The sequence below is a fragment of the Falco rusticolus genome, chromosome 5, assembly GCF_015220075.1.
Source record: "Falco rusticolus isolate bFalRus1 chromosome 5, bFalRus1.pri, whole genome shotgun sequence".
NCBI classification, from domain to species: domain Eukaryota; kingdom Metazoa; phylum Chordata; class Aves; order Falconiformes; family Falconidae; genus Falco; species Falco rusticolus.
In genome coordinates, this window is record NC_051191.1 from 67,936,179 (window position 1) to 67,960,316 (window position 24,138).

Consider the following 24,138-nt stretch of genomic DNA (forward strand, 5'->3'; position numbering starts at 1 on the left):
GAGGTTGAAAATTACTCTACTAGGTCCTGAGCAATTGTAACCTACTGTATTTGTCCTGATTTAAATTATTTGTCGAAGAAAGAATGCTGGAGAAAGTTTCTTGGAGATGTGTTACTTGCTCTTAAGTAGAGATGTGTAATAAGTATATGTTACTTCCACTTTCCTCACACGAGCTCACTGATTTGCCTCGAGATAACCACACCTGTCCTTTTATACTTCTGCCCTTTATCCCACGAGTTGCTTCTAGGAATGGAAGGATACCCTCTTCAAATTAGAAACAGAGAGACGATTTTAGCACCTCTTCCTTCCATCCTTTCTTCTTTCTGCCTTCTTTCCTTCTTCCCTTGTTAGCAGCTCTTCAATTTCCCCTTCTCCTCTCCCTCTGTGGGCCTATAGATCTGTTTAGCTACTCAGTTTCTGGATCTTTTCCATCTACTATGTCTGCTTGTTTATTTTCCTGCAGAAAATTTGGTCCTTTTTGATAACAATTCACTCACAACTTGTAGCCATCTACAGTCTTCATATCTTGCTGTCCTACCTTGTTTTGTAATTGCACAACAAGTATTTTTTCAGTATTGTATTGTATATTCATCTGTGGCTGTATCTTGACAATTAACTTTATTTCTCTTGAACTGGAAAATGTCCCTTTTCCTGTCCTAATTTCCTCATAAATTGCAGTTTCAAAACCACTGGGTGAAGTGCCCCATATTTGACATACATAAACATAACCATAAGTATACATTTTTGTTTCATAATCAAATTCTTGTCTGGCAGCCTATGTGAAATTACAGAGACATGAAACTTTTGAGAAGACTTAACGAAGAATGGAAGAGGAAATGAGTGACCAGTGTTGATCCTTCTGTTGAGTTCTTTGTCACTTTTAGTTACTTGGATTGAGACAGACTAACTAGAAGCTGACAAATAATAAATATTTAAAAACATAACAATGTCGTGACAGGTAGAGCAACTGAAGGAAGAGCTGAGTGCCAAAGAGGCTCAAGGGGAGGACCTGAAAAAAAGAGTGGCTGGTCTCCAGGCCGAGGTCTCTGCAGTAAGATTTATCTTTTGTGTGCAGTGGCCATTCACTGGGGCTTGCTAGCTCTCTGACTTTCGGGGTAGATTTTTTTCTTGCCTTCTTTATGACTTAACAGTAGTACTAACAGTCTGCTCAGCCTTGTAGCTGCCTTTCCCTTCACACGGTTTTGGTGTCCATAACATCCCTCTTGAACGGAAAATCTTTATTTCTTTTTTTACTGTTTTTTTAATGGTATGAGCTGTTTTAACAGTAACTTACTCTTCTCTATTGAAGCAGATTTTCAAAAGTGTTCAGCACCCATTTTGGGGCCAGACTTTCAAAGAGATTTGCTTTCCCTAGCAGAAGAAAAATAATTTGAAAACATGTGCTGAACCCTCCTTATATTGTTTCACAAAAAATAACAAAAGCTGGATGCTGAATGCTTTTTAAAACTGATTGTTTAATTTTAGCAGCATGAATTCCTTTGCCATGAAATTAGTACGTTTGCTGAGTGATCATAGTGTCTCACCGAGAAAAGAGATGTGAGCACTTAATGCTGTCTTGTCTTCTCTTGCAACTTGGAATGGTATGTGCTGCATTCTTCCTGAAAGAGCTTTAGCACATTAGCAGTGTGGGTTTAAATCTCTGAAATGGGGACTTCTAGAGAGAAGGATCTTAGTGTGCCACTTGGGAATTTTAATGTAATTAAATGCATTTTAGATGTTTAGATGAGAGCATTTCACCAAAACACAAGTATTTAGGGTAAACATCACTTCTGACATGACCCCAAAGAGAATTTATCTGTTCAGAGAGAGACCAAACTGGTTTCAGAAAGCTTTGCTATAATACAGGCTGCCTACTAGTTGAAAAAGTTTTTGTTGTCTGGAATTTTTAAGGCGGCTTTTTAGTTTAGGTACCTCAGAAAAACAGTACTAGCAGTAAATAGTTCATCTCTTCCCAGCAATTCTGCTGTGCCTAGCAGTATTGTGCAACTGGTTGTATTGACCAGTAGCTGACAGCAGTAATAGTGCTGCTAACATCAATTGTTTTGTATCCAATTTAAATAGGTGATGAAATCATTCTGTGGACATAGTTGCTTTTAGTAAAAATACGAAAAAACCACAACCTAGTATGTTTGAATTAAGTGAGCAATAAAGTATTGAATAATTCTATAAATTAAATTCTTTTTACACTCCTTCCTATTATTCAATTTTAAAAATCAGTTTGTGTGAGGTTTTTTGAGATACATGTCCTCCTTCTGCTCCCCTTCTTCCTTATCTCCTCATGTGTGCTGTTTCACACTGGAACACAGGAGTGCTTGCTGACATCTTTTGATGCTATTTTAATACTCCTCAGTAAAGAGTTTCCTTTCTTTAATTGCCCATTATTGAAACAATGTTGTCAAGATAAAACCACGTTTACCCAAGCTTTTCCTCTCAGTTATTTCTACTAGTATGTGCATTTTTTCGATTTAAAAAATAAAAAATTAAAAAATTATAAATCACAGCTTATCTCACATTAAGACACATTCCCAAAAATGGAGTATGACCTGGATATTTTTTGTAGTTTATGATGTTTTGAAGCATCGGACAACATACTTTTGACAGATATTTTATTTTTAAGTGTCAGAGACAAAATTGTTCAAGTTAAAAATGGGAAAACTGTTTAGTGTTTAGAGGGATGCCCACCTTTGCTATATAATATGTAAAAGTAAAATATTACCATTTTATTCTGTGACATGTATTGGAGGCAAACCAGAAGGTTGTTATAAACTCAGACAGAAGTCTACATTTGGACTTCCCTGTCCTCTTTAATTACAATACTTTTTTTTTCCTTCAGATTTGCATCAAAATTGTCCTGGGTGATGACTGCACTTAGAATGAGATTTCATCCCATTTCAATGCTTTCCTTTTAACATTTCTTATTGTTTGTCTTTTTAAATTATAATCCAGCCTACATTTGTTAAAGTAAATTGGCATTTCCATACTGATTTAATTCACTACATTAAACCTAAGAAATTGCTCTCAACAAAGTGCAGTCCACGAAGACTTTTCATGTCATTTTGATGTGTGTTTGCATCTGCTTTAAGAAGCTTCTATAAATGAAAAGGTATTTCTTACAAGATTGAAATAGTGGTTTTGTAAATAGTGGGAAAAGTAAAGGTGTCTCTACATACTCTGTAAGCAAGAGTCTGGATTCTTAGACGGAGAGATGAACAGAAACGCGCTGGTTTGACATTTCAAAGCAAACATCATGCTTCTGAGAGAGACACATAGGTATCTCATCTTTTCTGGTATTACAGGGTAAGGGTACTTTCTCATTACAGTTCTGCTTCATCTTCATTAATTTATCCCTGCTAAGGAACTGGGTTTGTTCAGCCCTTTGAAAGATCATTAAGAACAGACTGACTGTTAAAAAGAACTTCTCTTCAAAAATTGATGCTATTGCTCCCCCCTCTTTTTCCTTTATCTTTTGCTCATGACACAAATTTTTGCTGGCCTTCCATTCAAGATAACTGAATACTTCACAATTCCATGGGATAAGTTTAGAGTACCGTACTTTTTGTTGTTAGTTATGTGAATTTATAGTTATTTTTGTAAGGAAGGTATAAATTATTTTTTCCTTTGCCTATCTTTTCTTTCTTTTTCAGATTGGTCAGGTGAAACAGGAGCTGTCACGCAAAGACACTGAGTTGCTGGCCTTGCAGACAAAGCTGGAGACCCTCACAAATCAGTTCTCTGACAGCAAGCAGCATATTGAAGTTCTCAAAGAGTCTCTTACAGCTAAAGAGCAAAGAGCTGCCATCCTGCAGACAGAGGTGAAATGGGCAATTCTGTACTGACTGACTTTCATAGAGAAAAAGATAAAAAGTGTTGTTTAATTTCTTCTTGCTTAGGTTATACAGTCCCATAGCCATGCCATACTGCTTGTTCTGAGCATGTTGTATCTTTGTTTATGTTTGATTCTCTAGGGCCCGTGATTGATCGTAAAGACAAGTACGTGTGTATAAGTGCACACATATTCCTGTGGATGAAGACACACTTGTACAACATGCTCCACTAACATGTGGTCACTAATACTAGTTTTCCTAGGCACAACTCAATTGGAAGTTGCAGTGCCTGAGCTGGGGGGATTTATTTTCAAAGACCTTGTAGCTAAAAGAGAGCAGAGAAAGGAGGAACGTTCCAGTAGTGTACAGCTCGCTGAGGCTTCACTGCTACTGTCAGCATGTACGGGAACTCTTGCATGTAAGCCTGTGTTTACATCCGAAACATGGGCTTTCATGTTTTATGATGCATATTCCAAGATAAAGGAAGAATATTTTCAAAACTGTGTTTTGATAACAAATACTTAATAAATTCCCATATTATGTAAGACACAACTGTGTATCTGAACATCAAATGGATAATAAGTATAGCATAAATTTATTGCTTCTGGGCTTTCTTGAAGAATAAGCATGAAATGCGTGAAGACATCATTTCAATCCCCTGGCTTGGAAAACTGTAGTGTTAGTAGAAGTCCAAAAGATGGCGATCATGCCTCAAAAAATATTTGTGTTGTTACAGCTAAAACAGGAAAAAGCCAAAGGAGCCTTGAAATAGGCATGCAGAAAATTTGTAGATAATACTGGTAGGAAGATTCTGTATTACAAGAGTGTAAGAGAATTTATTTGGACTTTTTACCCTCATGTAGCTTTCCTTTAGCCATGTTCAGTGAATCTATACGTGCACATGGCCTTGTCCACATGCAGAAATCAAGTTACGTAGTAAATATCTTTTGATGTTCTAAGATGGCTTTTCTGATTATTCTCAGATTTATGTAGAAGTTGAAATTGCATTAGTCTGTATAGCTGTGAAAGTGTGCTAGTTTACAATCACAAACCTCTTGTTAATTCTGCTCATTCTTTTTCACTAGTCAAGAATGTACCATAATTTGTACATGTTTACTTTAAAAAATATTTGCATTTTAAAATATAATTTGAAGTAGGTATTGGGTAAATAAGCATATTATAATGTAAATTGCAGGTTTTGATCCATTATGATGATTGAAAAGAATATAGATATATTAAATTACTGTGCAGTATTGTGACAAACCTACAAAGCTAGAAACACATTTCTCTTCTGACTTTTAAATAATAAAAAGTGGTACTTGTCTGCCCATGAGAGATGAAGTTCTTGAAATAATTTAGTTCATTCACAAGTTAAAAGACTTCAGTAGATGGTTATAATTTCAGCTGTTATGGTAGGTGAACATATTTATTCAAATAAGATGTATGGAATTTAAATAAAATATTTGAAAACAAAAAAGACTAGGTTATATACCACTGATAGATACTCTTGATAGTTATTCAGAACATTTTGATTTTATTTTAGCTGAAGGTCAAAGTAGTTTTTTAATACAGAAAATTATTCTACTCTCTAACTTGTAATAATACTAAATAATTATTGAGAATATTTGTTCTTCAGTGGGTTCTTCCAAATGAGATTCTTATGTAGCACCACAATACAAAACCAAATTGGATTCTTCCTCTGAAACATGCAAACTATTTTACTAAAAAAAAAAAGTGGCTGAATGGCTGGGGAAGAGAGGTTTTTTTCTGCTTAATGCTTTTAGGTCATTCGCTTAGTTTGCTTCCACATATTCTAAGTGAAAATTAACAACTACAGTAACTATGAAAGATGATTTTCTGTCTGTCTTTCAGTAAGGCATTGCTGTGGAGCTAAAATATTAAAATACTGTTTTAGAATGATGATTTTATGATAGATTTGATGGATTCAATACAGTCTAGCATGTTCTCCACAGTAAGAAGTAGAAGTCTGGTATGAATTTAACACACACAAAGTGTTGTTGATTATCAGGCTATTCCATTGTGTCAGAGTAAGTATTTTCAATGATCTGTTGATGTTCCTGATAATTTTTATGTAATTCCAAGAATATATCTATACTTTTTGAAACAACATCTTTTTCATCCTTGCTGATGTTCTTGACAGAAAGCTCAACAATGAAATCATCGTACACAGTCACCTTTCTTCTGTTGTCACAAGTGATCCTCTCAAGTACAAGATGGAAACATGTTGATAAAACACAGCATGGAAATGTTTGTCATTGCATCCTGCAATGTATTTGGGTATTTTTAGGAAAAGGTATCTTTCTATACAAGAATTTTCACTAGGAATAGGGTAGGAATGTGAGATGCTGCTCAGCCTCATTTGTTGACAGCACTGGTCAATGTTAAAACATAACTAGCTTCTCTTGAGACACCTAGAGAGAGTTGTGAGGAGGAAGAGAGGTGCATTTTCTGTCAGATATTGGCAGACATCTTCATAGGGAATTGATATTTTAGTCATATTTAAATAAACATTTTGAGAGAAAAGAGAATAACTTCATAGGCCTCTGCCTTTTAGTCTTCTGTTAAAGAAAACTGCAGGTAGGTGGGGAAAAGGTGTTGGTATAATAGCTCAAAAATGGATTTGCCACCTGCCACACTAGAACTACAAAGAACAGTGAGCTGTTTGTGGGGTGTTTATCTTGAGGGCTATTGGGTGGAGAGGATATTGTGGTTAACTTTTCAATTTGTGGAGGAACTTTTAAAAATAGATCTAAAAATGTACGATCTCTTTGTAAACAAACAAAAAAATCAGTATTTATTTTGGAAATAAGACTTCATCCATATAAAGTGTGTGTTTTGCCCAATGAGCCCTTTGGCTTAGGTCAGTGCCAGAAGGTATGTGGCCTTGGTGGGAGGTTAAATTGGTGAGAACATTCCCCTTTATTTTTGTATACTGCCCAAGCTGACATGATTCTGTAATTGGTCTGTTCCATATGGTAAATTCAGATTAACAGTCAGTAGAAAAATTAATCCAGTCCTCTGGAAGTATTTTGTTTGCTCTGAATGTCTCAGTAGAACATAAAATTCTCTAAGGGCCTGTCTTTATGGGGCTTGTACTGGCATTTTGAACCTATAGTAGACTCTTCTAAATCAGAGACAGTGAGCAGATCACCTTTAGTGAGGAATGTGCAAAGGGAAGCTGGGTGTCTCTAACAAGACTTGTTAGCACCAGCTGCGTGAAGACCTATTGCAGGTGAGATACCTGCAAACGTTAAGCTCAGCTCACAGAACAGAGTTCACCGTGTTTAGATATTTAATATCTCATGCTAAAGGTGAACTGATTCGTGACCTGACCAGGCCCTGGAAGCATCACATCTGTCCTGCATGGAGTTTATAACCCTAGCAAGAACCAGACAGGCTCTGCACAAAGCCAGATGTCTGTGCCTCTGCTCCGCGGCATAATCCTGTAATCCAAGATGTCCAGTTAAGTGGGAGCTGTATGTTCAGAAAGAATTCACCCTCTTCTACAGACTCTATTGGATGTTGATGCAATTTGTACAAGAAGGTGAAGAGTCAACTCAAACATAATTAATAAGAAAAGTCAATGTCAAAAATAGAGAATTAAGTCTTGTGAACTACCACTGCATTCAAAATCAGTTACTAGACATAGCTTTTAAGTCTTAATTACAGACTAGCCAGTCTAACTCTTTTTTTGTGTTTATACGATTTCAAGATAGTAATAGAACGTCACAAAAACTGATCCTTTTAAAAATGTACTTATTTCAGGTGCTTGGAGACTTAACACAGCAATATCTACAGTAGGTTAAAAGCATGTATTAAAAAATATGTAAAAGCATGTATTAAAAATTACATATTCCTCTGTGCATTTCTCAATTATCTTTGAATTTGGAGTGCTTCAGAATTACTTCAACTTATACTTTAAAAAGTAGATGGCTCTTTTTTAGAAACCATAGAAAGCTCTAAACACGTATTTCAAGACTGATATTCTGTCTGTTCCTTTTGCTGCCATTAATGTAGTCATACCAACAGAGAACAAAAATTTTGAATTTTGCCATTACAGAGAAATTTGGGCTTGGTTATAACATAGGAGAAATTGTACCTTCTGATATAACTGAATGGAGTATGGCTTGGTTCACTGATCTAAACCAGCGGTTCAGCCATGGTTTGAACAGGTGGCAGGTACATGGGAAGAATTACTTAGTCCCAGGAAAAGAGTAGAAGACTGTTTTTTCTAGGCATCACTAACATCTTCCTAAACCTGAGTAGGAATCACCAGTGTCATAACACTCTGATTGCTACTGTACAGTGGAGGTGATGGTAAAAAAGAGAAAACCACATGTGCAACCTGAGTTCTATTGACTCATACTACTGAGTCGGTTCTGAAGCTCACTTTTGAAAATTTCAGTGGTTTCCCTAAGCTGTAAATTGGGAATATTCTGAAAGCTAAGGCTAATTACAGAATCCAAGATTGTAAAAAAGGTTTAAGAATAAATTGAAATGAATTATTATGTCATTAATTGTATTTATTCTGGTAGTCACCGGAGCTACTAATTTACTGTTTTTTCTTAGAAATTTGGAATTTTATGTGCTTAGCGTATGGCTATACATAGTTAGGAACAGAGTCATAGAATTTTACTTGTTGCACCTGGAAAAATTCTGTAAAGACAGATCAATGTTTCGTTTCCCAACACAGTTTTTCATACACTGTACAGTGAAGAAATTTAAGTCTTACGTATGGTACCCAGCTGAAGAGAGGTACCTGTTGTACCTGTACCTAGCAAGGCTGTTGTGTTGAAGGTGGCAACAAATATGTTTATTTTGCTAAAGCTTCATGAGAAACTGGATTGTAGGTGCAGGTCAACTTACCAAGTCCACTGTTATACGAAAGACTAGCAATTGCCTGAGCTGTACTGTAAGATTTTACTTGCCATGCATAATTAAAGACATGGCAGTCTATTACTGTGAAAAGCAGTTAGGTTAACCCAGGGTTAAGATAACACCATCCAAGATGCAGAAGTCAGAAGGGGCGTCAGCACCTCAGGAGCTGTTTGCCTAGTCGTTTCCATGTGCAGAGCAAATCTTAAGCTGACTTTGTTGAAGTTGGCATCACCTAACTCCCACAGACCTCAATTCTTGTCACTGTGGGAGGATGCCATACATAAACTGAGTTGACATGAATAAACAAGTGCAGTGTTCTGCCAGGAATAGTGCTAAGGTGATGATTGTGTGTCCTGCCAGTCTTTGAAAATACTCTTGAAAGTGTTTTCGGTGGTTTCCTAGGCAGGGACCTCGCACAAATAAAACCAGGAATGCAATTTACCCCAAACCATAAGCTAATATAGAGTTCAAAGAGAATAATCAATCAGAAAATGGAAAGCATTCCATGGATAAATTTCTGTTTGCAGATGTTCTCTTTTCACTTAATACTGTGCTGTAGGCATCTGGACTGTCTCAAGTATTTTGCAACACAACTGTTGAGCGTATATGGATTTTCTTGAGAGGGAGATTTTCAGTTTCCCTGCAAGAATTAATAAAAGTGACTCGTAGCTTTAACATTAGAGATATCCAGAGAACATACCTAATCAATCTATAAAACCGTGTGTTTTTAAAAAGAAGACAAAGCCTGATCCACCTGCTAAACTTTTCATTACAAATGCTAGCAATACTATAAATCATATTTGGGTAGTACCTGGTACTCTAATATCACTGCAGAATATACTCCATGCCCCACTTGCTGGGTGAAAGGTCAGGAATGTGATTTTAATAACGTATGTGTAAGTGAGAAGGCTCCAGACGTAGAGGTGGCAGCGGGACTACAGTGCTGATGGGGAGAGCGGGGCAGTTCTTTTCCCCACTGGCAAGTGCTTATTGCTCTGTGTAAAAGGAATCAAACAAAACAGCAAAGGGTTTTGTGGGCGTAGCATACTGTAAATGTAGAGCCTTAGAGGCAAGTTTTCCATTAGTAAATCAAAATAAAGTGGAATTAGAATAACACATTAAAACTAAATGTTGCTCAAAATTCCATAAGCATAGCGACTACCTAAATTCTTTCTCTAGCTGGAGTCATCCAAATCATCTTTTCACTTCATGTCTCTGCTAGCCTATGCTGTGCAGAAGGACCAAGATATTCATTGATCACCCTGTTTACTCTGTGTGACTGATGTCCTGTAATGGATTCAGCTAACAGGAACCACATCTGATACTGTCAAATAAGATTAGCAGCCATGCTGGCAGATTTGAGCTCTGTCTGAATGCCGAGTGGATAGGGGTCAGTGGGTTTCTTTTGGTATCTGAGCAGGTTGGTGGTGTTGGATTTCGTATTCCACAATGGTCTTTGAGATTAGTCTGTGCTCTGTGTTGACCTTATTCTTCTCATCAAATTTATATTCAGATAGCTCTGATTCCTTCTCCCATTTCTTTTGTCTTGTAAGCTCTGTTTCATTTGTGTAAGAGAAATGCAGAAGGAAAAGCAAAAGCTTCTCAACATGTAGTTTCGAAGTTTGAGGATACTGTAGAATTCCCAGAGTGTGTTTCTAAATTTACTGATGCCATGGGAGCTCCAAGTATGTTTATGTGTCCAAATTGCATCCACAATATCCTGTACTGAGTCATTTGTTCCATTTTTATCGTTAATATAAAAATGCATTCTGCTGAAAATACGTGTTGTATTTAAACTATTATGTTGATATGTAAGCCAAAATATTCTCAGACATCCTAAGGTAACTGTCCATGTTTTGATCTGCAGTGGCCACGAAGACCTCTGCTTTCATTACCTCCAGGCCTAGCTAATACTCTGATTAAAACCTAGAATATAAAATGACTGGTACTAAAGAGTCAGTGTTTCAATCTCTGAACATTCATAATGTCCCAAATAAAGAGGTCACCTACCCTACGTATGAGAGAACTTCTCAACAACACATTGTGTTTGGTGGCTTCTTCTTTGAGGAAAAAAAATCCAGACTTGTGTCTTAGAAGACTGAGTTACGTCAGAAGTATGAATTGAGATTTTCCAAGAAGGAACATTAGTCTCATACCATTTCAGAATAAAACATTTGATTATTTTTGCTGTTTAGTCTCCTACCAGTTGAAATGACTGTTTTTTCACAAGCTTATATATGTTGCAGTCTTAAAGTAAGGGATGTTATTTTTCTGAATCTGTTTGTAATTTGTCAGCACTCACTCCCTTGTGGAAGTGTAGTTTAACTTTTCTAAAATTTCTCACTTTTAGGTGCTAACCAAACCCTGTTCTGCATGTCTGAATCTAGGTGGATGCGTTACGATTACGTCTGGAAGAGAAGGAGACTATGCTAAATAAGAAGACAAAGCAGATTCAGGAGATGGCAGAGGAGAAGGGGACTCAAGCGGGAGAGATCCATGACCTCAAGGACATGTTAGAGGTGAAGGAACGCAAAGTTAACGTTCTTCAGAAGAAGGTAAGATTGTTAAGGTCTAAGTCAGATACACATCTTTGATGTATCTCGATTTCTAAGCCTGTCAAAAAGTCTCAACTAGAATTTACGTTTTGGAGATCAATGATTGAGTCCATTCATGTAATGGGAAGGTGGTGAATGATACATTTCACTTTGGTGTTTTGAAGAAAAAAACAGAATTCAAAGCAATGACTGCATGTGCTACTTCTGCTTCCATTTCACTGTTAAGAATGACCGAAATATTTGCAGGAGGGCACATCATCTGAAAAATCAATCCTTTCACACCCACCACCTTAACAAAGCAATGCTGATTTGAAACTTGGGGCACTGGGTGGCTGTGACTTCTGTATGTGACTAAATGAATGAGGGGGGTTCTATCAGTAGAAGCAATTAGGATGATTCCTGGGTAACTTTCTGAGAAAAGTTCAGGAAGAACTTTGTATAATTTTCATTAGAAATGCTGTTTTATCATACTTGATATTTCTTGGGAACTGCTAGAATAGGATAATCAGGGTTCGGACTATCCTGCGTATCTTTCTGCGTAAGAAAATGCAAACCTTATCACTGAAATGGGGGAGGTCCGGATAAGAAAAAATAGACCCTGTCAGAGAAATTGGAGAGGTTTCCCAAAGGCCATTGAATCCTAGGCAATGAATGTTATTATGGATGCTCATTTGCAAATTGCACATATATCCCAAATCACTGCTATACGTGGTAAAAAGAGAGAAACGCATATATCACAATAAATTTTAATTTAAAGAATATTTTTCCCCTCTGTATCTTTCCAGAAGCTACTCTTGGACCTTGTATTTTATGTATTAGGCTGTGAATGTGTTTGTGGTTTTGGTTTTGGGTTTTTTCTCCTAGACCTTTAAGCAATTCTATGGAATTCCTGTGATTTTGATAGCTCAGAATATTGATTGATTTCTGACACTTGGCCAACGCCTTTTCTTCTCGTATGTAGCTATGAATCATGAGGGTTTAGGTCATGTTCAGTTCTGTTACAGCCAACGTCATGCAGGAAGGGAAGTTCAGGCATGGAACTTAGCCATAAGTAAGTAACCAATAATTCTAGAACAGAGCCCTGATTCCCAGTCTTTATGGTCTCATTTTTTGACTGTTCATCTCTTTAGAAACACTTACAGATTTCTAACTTTCACACTATGCTTGCATTTTGTTTTCAAAATCAGTCATGCACACTCCAGACATTGATTGAGATCCTAGCTGTATGTTCAACCAAGAAGCGGAGAATCTGATATTTGCATAAATGTTAAATGTCAGTGAGGTTGTTTTGCTTCCATTGACTCTTACACTTTTTTCGCATGTTTTCTTACTTGCTGTACTTAACTCTTTAGAATCATCTTTCATTGGTTCATTTATAGGCAGTGCTAAAGGTTCTCCTTTTACTCATTTTTTTATAAGTTTTTTCTTGAGACCACTGTAATCCATATTAAGACAGTTTCATCTTGTCTCTTCCTGTGGCTAGCCAATTTTTTGACGTTCATTTGCCTGCTGCTTTCAAGTAAAAGTACTTGGTCTCTTCAGATTGGAAAATAAGGGCCCAGGCTTTTAGATGTAAAGGTTTTGAGGTCTTGTTCTGCTAGATAGTTCAACAGAGGATAACACTACCATAATAAACTGCAGTTTGAGTTGTTTTGTAAATCTGTCTCTGAGCTTCTTTAAAAAAAAATAAATCTATCTGTAGAAAAATACCTGTTTTCTGCTAACTAGAATCACATTGCAGAAATATGAATTTGTTTCAGCCTTGAAGTTGTTGGAACCATTTTCTTTAACATAAACAGTTAAATTGTGAGGTTTTTAAATCCAAGGGTTATTTTTTCAGTTTCTATAACTAGCAAACCTGGAACATTTTTATGGAGAATCCAGCTGACAATACTTTTATCTGAGTTTTGTGGTGCAATATGGAATTTCTTTTTAGTTTTTTTAATAGCATAGGATAAATGAGCACAAATTCAGTCCTTTAAAGTTTTAGGATTGATGTCTTTAATTAATTTTTTAATTGGTTCTCCAGACCTGGAATGTAAGACTAGGTTTGGGATTTTCTATAGACTGGGCTTTGCATTTTTGTGTTCTCTTCAGCATTTTTCCACAGAAAAGCAGAGGTTGAGAAAATACCTAAGTAAGGACAGGTCTGATTTTCACTGTATATTGTGAAAGTCATGAGAACTTGAATAAAATCTGTTTCAGGTACTAGAGAAAATTATGAAGTCTCATTTTTATCTGATATATACACCTATTGTTTTTTGACTGGCCAGATAGCTGTTTCTGCCCTCTGCCTGGACCTTCAGAAATCTGTAGCTCCTCTCATGTAAATGTTTTTCTTTTAAAGCTTGTAAACTGTGATGTGCTTTTTCATTTTTGCATTTCTAGAGTGCACCTTCATATCAAAGTGCACAGCCTGTTTTCTGCTTTATCCAAGTGCCGCCTTTCACACCTTCCAGGACAGTTCAGAATTTTATTGTCATTAAAAAAAAAAAGTGCATCCATTAAACTTTTGCCTCCATGCACAACAGTCTTTTTTAATTTCTCCCTCTGATTATAAACTGGATATGTTCAGACAGATCAGTTTTTAATACATATATTCTAACTGAAGATCTGGATGGGACACTTTAAAGTATCTTCAGAAGTCACAGATAGTAGGCTGTGGGGTTTTTTTAAATGCTTGTAAGTTTATCAACATGATGTAAGTGGTAGATAGGTATTTTAATTGAGCACAGTGAAAGGCTATGAAAGAAGTGTAGCACAAAAAGAGCTTTTCCTCTTGTGCAGTGTTAAGAAATACTTTTTATGGATATTTGAAAGCAGCAGCAGCATGTAACTGCTGCTTGCAGTTATGAGGAGGTATGAGGTACAGGTGTTGGCATGTTGAAGGAATTTAACCAAATTAAGAATTGGATGAATAGATACTATTCAATCAGTTTTTACTGGGTACTGTTCCCTCAGCATATACTCAAATTTGAGGATATTTTTGAAGTGGCTACTCCTAATGAACTAAATTTTGAACACCAAATTTTTTTTAATTCTAGGTAAATAGAATATTTGTAACAAAAGCTGAAATATAAAGATGTTGAAAAGAAGATAATTTATTGAAAAATCATTGACTTGCATAACTAACTCGTTTAGGAAAATTTGTTTGCATTCTTTTGAAATTTGGAGTGATCACCTCTACTAGTAATGTAGCCATAGCCAAATGATACAGGGCTGTGCTGGGCATTTGGACTTCTGCTCATAATTTTTTTTAAATTGTATTTTCTGTGACTGTTTTAGATGTGCAGTCACCTAATCTGATGACACTACACAAGGTTGTTTGGTGTGGTGCCCAAAACCGTGCTATAGTAAATTTCTGCAATTTCTGTCATTGAAACAGAAATTATTTAAAATGCAGCCTTTACTATTTGATCTCTTCAGATTCATTGATGCAGGCCACTGCACAGTTTGTTTTATGAACTGTTAATATCATTGTTATATTGATTAAAGGTGGTGAACTAGAAAGTTCTGTTGTTCTAAAATCCAGATGAAGAAAGTAGTGAGAGCTTATTGGCTGATTAGAGATCAAATAAAAGACACAGAAAAAGATTATGAGCAACAAAGATCTGAAAAATTAACATAACAATCGGCATCACTACTGATGCCCAGTAGGCACCAAAATTTTCCAGGTTGCTGAGGAAACTACAGTCTTCACATTTTAAATTCTGGAATCTTTCCAGTTCTAAGCTCCTACAGTGATGGTACTTGGTAGCACCTTTATTTGACACAACAGAAATAGGGCAAATGCTAGAAATTTGGAGACTACAGAAATTAGTTTTAACTTTATGTCTGAAAATTCGATATAAAAAACTTAGTTTGATAGAACTTCAGGATTTTTTTTTCTCATTTCATTGAAAATAAATCTTGCATAAAATCTTATTTTAAGTTCTTAGAACTCCAGGCAAGGGAGAATGTCAGAAAACAAAGTAGGGACCATGCTGGGCAAATTTGAAATGTGAACCTGAAAAACATTAAATTGTGCTTCATTAATCTCTTTGCCACATCTGTCTGTCTGCTGGTAGACCAGGATGAAAAGGAATAGAAAAAAAAAATCGATACTCTGCAATCAAGGCATTTTAGAGAAATAGCATTTGGGACAAAAGATAAGTTGAAAGAACAAAAAAGCAGTGAATCAATCACCCTTTGCTTGGGGTGGTGGTCATGTTTTGTCTTGGTGAGGGGGGGTTAACACTCCCTTCATTGTGCAATGCAGCTGCAGGCAAAACGCAAGTTTCAGTCTCTGAACATAGCAGTGGGTTTTGGCAGCTCCCGGTGCAGTATGTGATAATTGACCTGTAATGAAGTAAAGGAAGAACATGGGGTTTTGTGGGTGTGTGGGTGGGCTTGGGGGTATTTTTTGGGGGTGTGAGTTGTATGTGTGTTCATTGTTTTGTTTTGTTGTTGTTTTTTGGTTTGTTTTGTTGTTTGCTGGTTGGTTGGTTTTTTGTGGCTGTACTGACTTGTTTAGCTAAGTATTTGGGAAGACTCCAAATGCATCTTTCCTGTCTTTTGGATAAGAAGCCCTGCCCTTCTCCAGAGGAAATAAATACACTCTCTGCTTTTCTAAAAGTTAGAAATCAAAATAAATATCTTATGCTTAATTATAAGAATTACTCTGTGGCAGGAGAGAGGGACTGCAGATGCAATTTATAACTCAGTTGTTTGAAATCAGTAGCGGTCATAGTTACTAGAACAGCAGTGTTGGATTAGCATGCATAGCTTGTAAAGTTTAGTGTTTGTACTTTTAAAGATTATTTTCTTTCCATTCCCTTATCCATGAAGTAGATTAAACTCCTCAGGCCACTCTTCTACTCCAACCCCGAAGAGATGAGGAAGCACAGAGAAGGAACTACGTTTTCAAACATTTAGTTCATTTTATTATAGCTTCATTTTCTCTGGTTTGACCTGGAACTTGCCTACCAGATGAATGACTATATGGTTTTCTAAGAATTAATAAAAGGTAGGATGGACTTTCAGATATTCCTTTGAGTTTCTCTAAGATGACACTTAGTGTTTAAAAATCCTGCCGTATTAACACTGTGGGTGACGGCCTGTTCAAACCTGCCCCGTGTGTCTGAGTCTCTGGTTGTGCAGACTGTACAGAAAACAGCAAAGTACGACTGTCCCACACAGATGGTCCGCATGTGTATTTACAAAGTTGGTGACTATATGCCCTCTCATTTAAGGCTGGATAATGTTTTGCCTTTGTAATATACCTGTGGGCGAGTTTCTTCTCTGCTTTTTCTGTGCTTGAATCATGGACATTTACGGAGAGGAGCACCGTTACAGTTCTCCAGGTTTATATTAGTCTGCTCATCAGGCAGCTTCTGCAGGGAGGTAGAGAGAAGGTACGCTGGACATTCTGCTCAGCTAGGACTGGCTGATGAAATAGCTACTTTTGTTCAGGAACTCTGTGGCTTAACAAGCAGTGCAAATACAAGACTTTCTGTAAATACCTCTCAGAAAAAGCCATACTTCTGCTTCTTTTACTGCAGGTCTCAAAGCATGCAACTGAACTGGTTCCAAACCCAGTTCAGAGATCTCAAACACCACAAAAAAAGATCTAACATACCCACAGGCTTGTGCTAGCTTCTTTATTGAAACTGACAGACATGACCTCAAAGATGTGTCCTGGAGTGGAGGGTCACAGGGGACTGGTCCTTCCATGTCCCTGAAGGGTTATCAGACCTCTTCTGCTGCTGCTTTTTCTTTCATTCAAGCCTTTCTGTTATAGGCTGGCTGATCAACCACCGAACATAAAAACAGAGCTGAAATTTATGTCTTTTAAAAATTTCCAGAAGCTGTTTGTCTAGTTTGTTACCCTCTGTCTCCAAGATACTAGAGTTTGTTCTCTTTTCTGGAATATCCTCTCAGAATCACTTTACCAGGTAGGATGGGATTTTTAGATAGAGGTATTATCTTCAGTTAGAGTAATAATAGGAAAAATTAGGCAAGCTTTTATCTTTCATCTCTATCAAAATACCACTAGATAAAATCTTGTGGTAGCAATGAAAGTGCCAAAGAAGATTGGAGAGGTTTCACTATGTGAGTTCAAATTCATCATAATTATCCTGTGAGATTTTTTCATTTCTGCCATTCAGGAAGGAGACTAGTTGTTTAAATTGCATATGAGAAATAAAGATGCAACATAGAATTTATTTTCATTTTACAGTGAGCCATGACCACTTTGAAAATAGGATCCTTACCCTTCTGTTTTGACTTACCAATTCTCTGAGAATCCATTGAGCCTTTTTAGGGTAATTGCAGCCCAGCTCAGATGGTATGGTGTGTCTTTTTTTTTTTTTTTCTTCTATGATTGTACGGCTAGTAAGACATTATTAGGGCTGGAGAATACCTCACTTTCTTCATATCACTTTCCAGTCCTTTGCTAGTTTAGTTTTAAAGGTGAGTGATTACCATAGACATCTGAGAGTTTATTACAGTAGCTTCAGGTTTGGTGTCAGCAAGATTCCTTCCCTCTCAGAAGAGGCTTTAGCTTGTGAGCTCTGACATTATTTTGATTCTTTCTGAGCCATATAATAGCATACATTTTTTGATTTGGAGAATGGGTCCTTAAAGGTCTACAAGCTTAGCTTCAGACAGTATTTTCAATGGTAGATGGTCCATAGCACCCACAGGTGCTTGTAGAGGTGACAACGTTCCCCAGGGACTGACCCAAGGAATATACTTTTGATTTTATTGCCTGATCAGGATCAGTTGTGGCAGATGCCTTGTAGCTTGAAGTGCACTCCAGCATTCTCATTGTAAGGGCTTTTGGTTTCCAAAGGAACATGCATTTCGTGGCTCTAGGGTTCACAGCCTATAGTAACGGGTATCTTGTTTAGGATATAATAAACAGTACATGATCACTTGCGTATTAATTGGTGAAATTCCTTTTTGTTTGTTGGATACTTTATACTTATTGAAAACAGTAAATCACCTCCTGGGCATTCTTGGCACTACAGTGAAGAGTTTGAATTGCTTTTTTTCATTAAACCAGAAGTCAGAGACTTAGTATAGTTGTCCTAAGCACAGATTTCTATCACTGAAAGAACACTGTAAGATGTTTTTGCATTGCAAATCAATAGAGGAAGCACGAGACTTTCTAGTCCTAAGGGTCTTTGTGGTTTTATGGTAAACTGTCTTCACAGAAACATGGAATGGTTGAAGTTGGAAGAGACCTCTGGAGGTCATCGTGTCCAACCCCTTGCTCCAGCAGGGCTACCCAGAGTCAGTTGCTGAGAACCATGTCCAGACAGCTTTTGAATCGGGTTACATAAGAATAACTTCAGAGCAGTGAAATCTGTGAGTGAATTTACTCAAAAGTGCCTAACATGCACTTGAAGATTGTTTAGTAAGTTATGTGGGACATCTAAACCAGTGGAGTTAAGTTAAATTTGAAAAATTAATTTTACATGAAACAAATGTTATGCTTTTACAGTAATTTTTAGCGCACAGTTGTGGCTACCAATGCAGCACCTAGGTTAGAGGAACCTGCTGGATTCAAAATAAATTTTTATGCCTGCCTATATTACAAATTGGTATTTGTAAATGGAGAATATGCTGCTTTGTTTCTATATAACCCCCTCTTTTGCTTGGAGCATTTTGTGATACCACAGTACAACTGAAAACATCTGGATCATATGTAGCATATGTACCTATACTCCCAGATGTATGGTAGTATTTTTAAAAATCAAATGTAGTTCTGATGTGTGTGAAAGATAGCGAGCGAATTTCTTACTTTGAGATCTAATAATGTAAGGAACCTTCTCTCAGTTTGTATTGATATTCTTAAAGGATCTTGGCTATTGCCTTTAACTAAAGTATGTGATATTTTTTTCCGCCTGAAATAATGGATATCAACTTCTTTTAGATAAGTAGGTTCAAACAAAGAAGGAAAACAGGACTGTGAGTTAACAATGTTAGTTCTGTAGTTCAGCTATTGTAGCTGGCTAATGTAGGTGGCTCAGGTTTTAAACTGATACATGTTGCTGTAATAGTGTCACATGAGATTGACAAGAATAGCAAAGTTACAAGAAAACTCTGTTGGAGTTTCTGGTATTATCTGTGCTCTAGTGTTCCAGATAACTGAAACTGCAATTCAGCAAATCTGTCATATATGGAAGGTATCTTTTTTTTTTTAGTAACCCTTAAAGAGGAGCAGTCATTTTAATATTATGTCCTTGCGCCTTGAGATAACCTCTTGACTGGCAAGACAGAACATTAGTCATAGGTAGTGGGACTGACAAATCGTAGTTTCTTGAAGGGATCTGGGAAAACAGCCAACTGTGGGGCCTCTTGGCTTCATTATAAATTAAACGTGTAGTTTTTCTGGCAAGATAAAGCTAATAAGCGATGTTGGTGTATTCACTGTCATACTAGACAAATACAAAGTTCCCTGTAATTGAAGAGGCAGGAAAAGCAAGGGCGTATGCCATTTTTGAGGTTGCTTACATCGGTCTTCCTCATATGGCTTTTCATTGCTCTCTGGGTTGCACGACTCACAATTTCCAATGCTTTGGTCACCAGGCGTTTTCTGCCCCTGGAGGGATTGTCTGAGTTGTGTCTGGAACAGACATTAGCGATTGCATTAGCCAACTCAGGGATCTTCACTAGAACAAAGGAGGAGTAATTTTTTCAGTTTAAATCAATAATTTCCTGGATTCAAGAGTGAATTTTGAATCCACTAGGCTAGACAGTGTTCTAAGGTGGCTGTCTGCACAATATATATGCAGTCGTTAGGATTGTCATAAGGCACAAGCATACAAATAGCTTTCAAGCTTGTGATTTCATTTATTTGAAGGATAAGAAAACTGGTCAGTATGGAGTAGTATCACCAGGAGAAACTAAGATCACTTTGTCCCAGAATAACATGCATTTGATAATTAGGATGCTCCTCTGCATGATGAAGGGCTTAGATACCTTCCAGCAAAGATGGGTGGAGGATGGTTTTCAACACAACTTCTGGATAAACAGGACCACTCTCTGTCCCTTCCAGCTTTTATTTTCAGTAGAGATTGGAGCGTTGATTTGCCTAAAGCAGTCTGTGGTATAAAATGGGAAAGAATATAACCAAATGATGGTACTAATTTAATATATTGGGTACTTAAATTTGTATATTTTGTTTGAGCATGAGCCATGAAAGAATTTTATTTGAGAGTCTGATATTTTGTCACCTATCAGTGTGTGTTCTGAAGTAATTCTGTATGAGCAGTGATAGCTAAATACTGAAGAATTCCCCTCCCTCTCCTCTGCGCCCCGCAGTATTTACAGTATGACTTCCTAATCCCTTCCTATTCATCACTCCATATCCTTTCTAGAGGAATGAAATGAGACAATCACAGTTGACTGGGCATCTCCCCTTTGGTTTGGGGCAGTTTTACCTCGTAGTTATTTCTTTGATCATTTTAATAAATCAGTGATTTCGACAAAGTAATTCAGTGTCTGAATCCAAATCTAATTTTAAATATTTGTTGAAGTTGTACAGCCTTCTGCTTGAGTGATCCTAAATGATAATGTAAATGGATTTTAGTTTGCTCTGAGGATTTTCTTTATAGTCAACATTAAATCCCATGTTCCCCTCCTGTCCAGTGGTCTGCCTCAGTGTTTGGTCTTTTCTGTTTCCTGATTTCCATTCATGGATATCTCAGTGCTGGATGAGTTAAGCCTTTCCTTTCTTCATGCCTTTTCTCCTCAGTCTTTTTCTTTAATGAGAGTGTCGTATGTAGCACTGTACTGCATATTTATTGAAGCAGGGATGTGTCAGTAGTTACAGTACCCTTACTCTGTGTAGAACCAAAATCAAAATCTAAACCAGGTCAGGAAAACAGCGTCAGTATTCCCGAGTATATGGGATCAAGTTGCCACAGAATGAAGAATGTTTGTTTCACAATAATAACCAATGAAACAATGTACTGGGTATATCCTAGTAAAGAACTTTAATTCATAATATAGTAATTTTTTCACTTGACATTTTAAAAATGTTACATAACCCTATAAAGCTTGAGTTATTCTGAAAGCGGTGTTAAAACTTCTTAGTTTTATTCCACTTCTTACAAAACAGAATATAAGATCTAAGTTAACATTTACTGGTTCCCATTTTTCCCCTTGTTTTATCAGCCTTCCACAATGAAGTAGATTTGGTTTTCCTTATTTTGAACATTTGGGAACCATTAATATGAAAATACTCCAAATTATAGTATTTGTATTTTTTTCTGTAATGAAATTTCCTAAATAAAATCTGTGCACATTTATTGTCAAAGTCTTTTCTGGGATTTGGAACAGAAGTGAACAAGTGTCCCCAAAATAGTTGGGGGTTTTAATCCATTTGTATTTGGTAGGTCATAGGAGTCAAACTTTAGAATGCATAGTCACAGAGATTGTTTCATAATGTCAGGATATAGCTGAAAGGAGAATTATCATGATGTTGTTCTGCATGATTAGTCCAGGGTGTCAACAAAACGAATGTTACTCATAATTAAATTGTGACATAAATTACCAGATTATTTCAATTATGGTTCTCAGTATAAGTGACATTTTAACATCTATGAAATAAATGAGTAATATATAAACTTAGTGTTTCATTGAAGAGGAAAAGCACGGTCTAAATTAATTTGGTTTGCTATTTATGATAGCAGTGTTCTGTTTTGAATTACTTGGGTGAATGAAAGTATTGCGCTCAAGTTGGAACCAACAGATTGTCCTAATGAACAATCCAGGCTGAAATCTTGTTGGTGGTGGATAGTGGATACATTCTTTTCCCTGATGAATACCAGCAGAAACTAAGAGGTCACCTGTAGAGGAATGGAGCAGGGTGTTGATTAGCATTGATAATATGCAGCTGTGGCCTTGTCGCGAAGGCAGTGGGTTGATGGACGTGGATGATGTGCAGGTGTAGCTTGTTCCTGCTAAGTGGTTAAAATAGCCCTGAGGATGGTGGGAGAAGGGGTTGGATGGAGCAGGAGCAGTGTGGTCTGGCCTCTGAAGGAAGGAGGAAACAGCACAGACAGTAGAATCTGGCCCATGGTAAAGCCTTGTGGCAGCCTATTGGTTTGTTTGTGCTGCAGCAGTCACCCAGTGAAGCTTTTAAGATAAACTAATGGTAGAGATGTTTCATGGATTATTTAATTAACCATGTGTACTTAATCAACTCTCTCACATATTGCTGAAACAAATCTCTTATGACCAGCTTTTATATTTTTGTTATTTAATTGCCTTTCACATAAATATCATCCATTCATATTAAAACCTGTATCCTTTGAGACATAACCACTATCAGTGGTTTGGAAAGAGTGCTTCCCCCGCACCTCTCACTTCAAAACCCTCTCTTGTATCGGCTAGTGTCCATGACAGGGCTTTGCAATTCAGAGACTCTGCTTTTGACTTGGTTAGGCTATTGATATTAGTGAACCTCCTCAGAATGAAGCAATTTCTTAACTAAATTTAACTGTTTTACAGCTGTCTAAGGATGTGAGTCATTGCTAATGCATAATTTTTTCTAGGCAAATGCTTTGGAATTGAGGCAACACTTAAGAACATCTACATCGGCTCCCCTGCAAATGTAAATTTCAGGTCATTCACCAACTCAAAAATCAGTCTTCAGTCTTGGGGTCCTAATTTCTCTTCTTTTTTCCCCCCTTTTTCTTCCCAGACCCCCTAATTTGAATTATGCTGGAGTCTCCTGAAAAGCTTGTAAGGAAAATGCCTTTCAGTATCAATTTTCAGAAATAGCAAACATTAACGGAATGATTGTGGTAGGTTTGAAGGAAATTCAAGCTGTTTGCTAGCAGGACGGAAGAACTGCAGACTTGATAGTAATGTTCTGATAATACGATTTGAAATGTGGTTTAAATACTGTTTGTTGTAGGGAATATGACAGTACAGAAGAAATTATTTAGTATTCGGAAGATACTATAATCACATTTCAGTTTATGGTGACTGTTCTTGTTCTGCTTTGCAGTGATCTGTCAGCAAACTGGTGCTACCAGAGGATGATTAGGTATGCAAAAGAAACAAGGACGAAATGAAACAATGGGATGGAAATAAAAGTCCTTAGAGATTATTATGTAAACATAGATGAACTACTTTTCTGGCTGATACAAATCTATTTGCAAAGCACCTTTGTATGAAAAAGCAATGGAAAGAGAATAGTCTTCTGGAGTGATGTCAATTGTTTGTTGCTCCTTCACCAAAGGTGCAAAATAATTAACTGTATTTTTGTTGTAGCAGCACTTCTTCCTGCATACTGTTCTTTTCTCAAGACAACTTTATTGAATTAGTGTGCATGCAAAGTTAGGTCAAGAATAAAGCATTAATTGCTTTAGGTATTCTGCAATTTCTAGGGGTTTTTTTAGGCTTTGTTTTCTCCATATGCAAGTTTCTTCCTCTTGAAGCAGAAGCAATGTGCCTGTTTGTGGTCCATACATTTATTTGACGATTTTAAGGTTTTACTTTAAGTAGAAATCACAAAAAATAATTATTTGTGCTTTCTAACTTGCATAGCAACAATGTTTTATTTGTAGAACTAAACACTGTAGAACTTCATGCTAATTTCAAAGGACTTTTTGCAAATTGGAGATCATGAGAGTAAAGATGACAAAAAGATTTTACCATCTGGAAAAGCAAGAAACTGTTGATTCCCCGCCCCCCGCCATGGGAGCTGTTCTGAGTTTTAACTGGACCTGAATAGTAGTAGCTAAGTATGACTGTGTAAAATGTACCACTACGCTGGAGTTTCCCCATCTCACATTCTCTTTTTGTCCTGTCCTTCTCCATGATTTCCCCACCCCCTCTAG

General features: G+C 36.9%; 1 protein-coding gene across 18 annotated transcripts in view; it reads left to right on the plus strand.

Annotated features, from left to right (window-relative positions):
- The window catches only part of ERC1 (ELKS/RAB6-interacting/CAST family member 1), a 302,189-nt gene that overhangs the window by 85,584 nt on the left and 192,467 nt on the right, over window positions 1-24,138 (plus strand). For 13 of the 18 annotated variants that reach the window (XM_037388425.1, XM_037388439.1, XM_037388428.1 and 10 more), the window contains exons 6-8: window positions 959-1,042; window positions 3,666-3,833; window positions 11,132-11,299. In XM_037388425.1, coding sequence (XP_037244322.1) covers window positions 959-1,042; window positions 3,666-3,833; window positions 11,132-11,299 — 420 coding nt within the window. The remainder of the gene's footprint in view (window positions 1-958; window positions 1,043-3,665; window positions 3,834-11,131; window positions 11,300-24,138) is intronic. The other 5 variants (XM_037388433.1, XM_037388444.1, XM_037388436.1 and 2 more) reach the window with 1 other exon arrangement.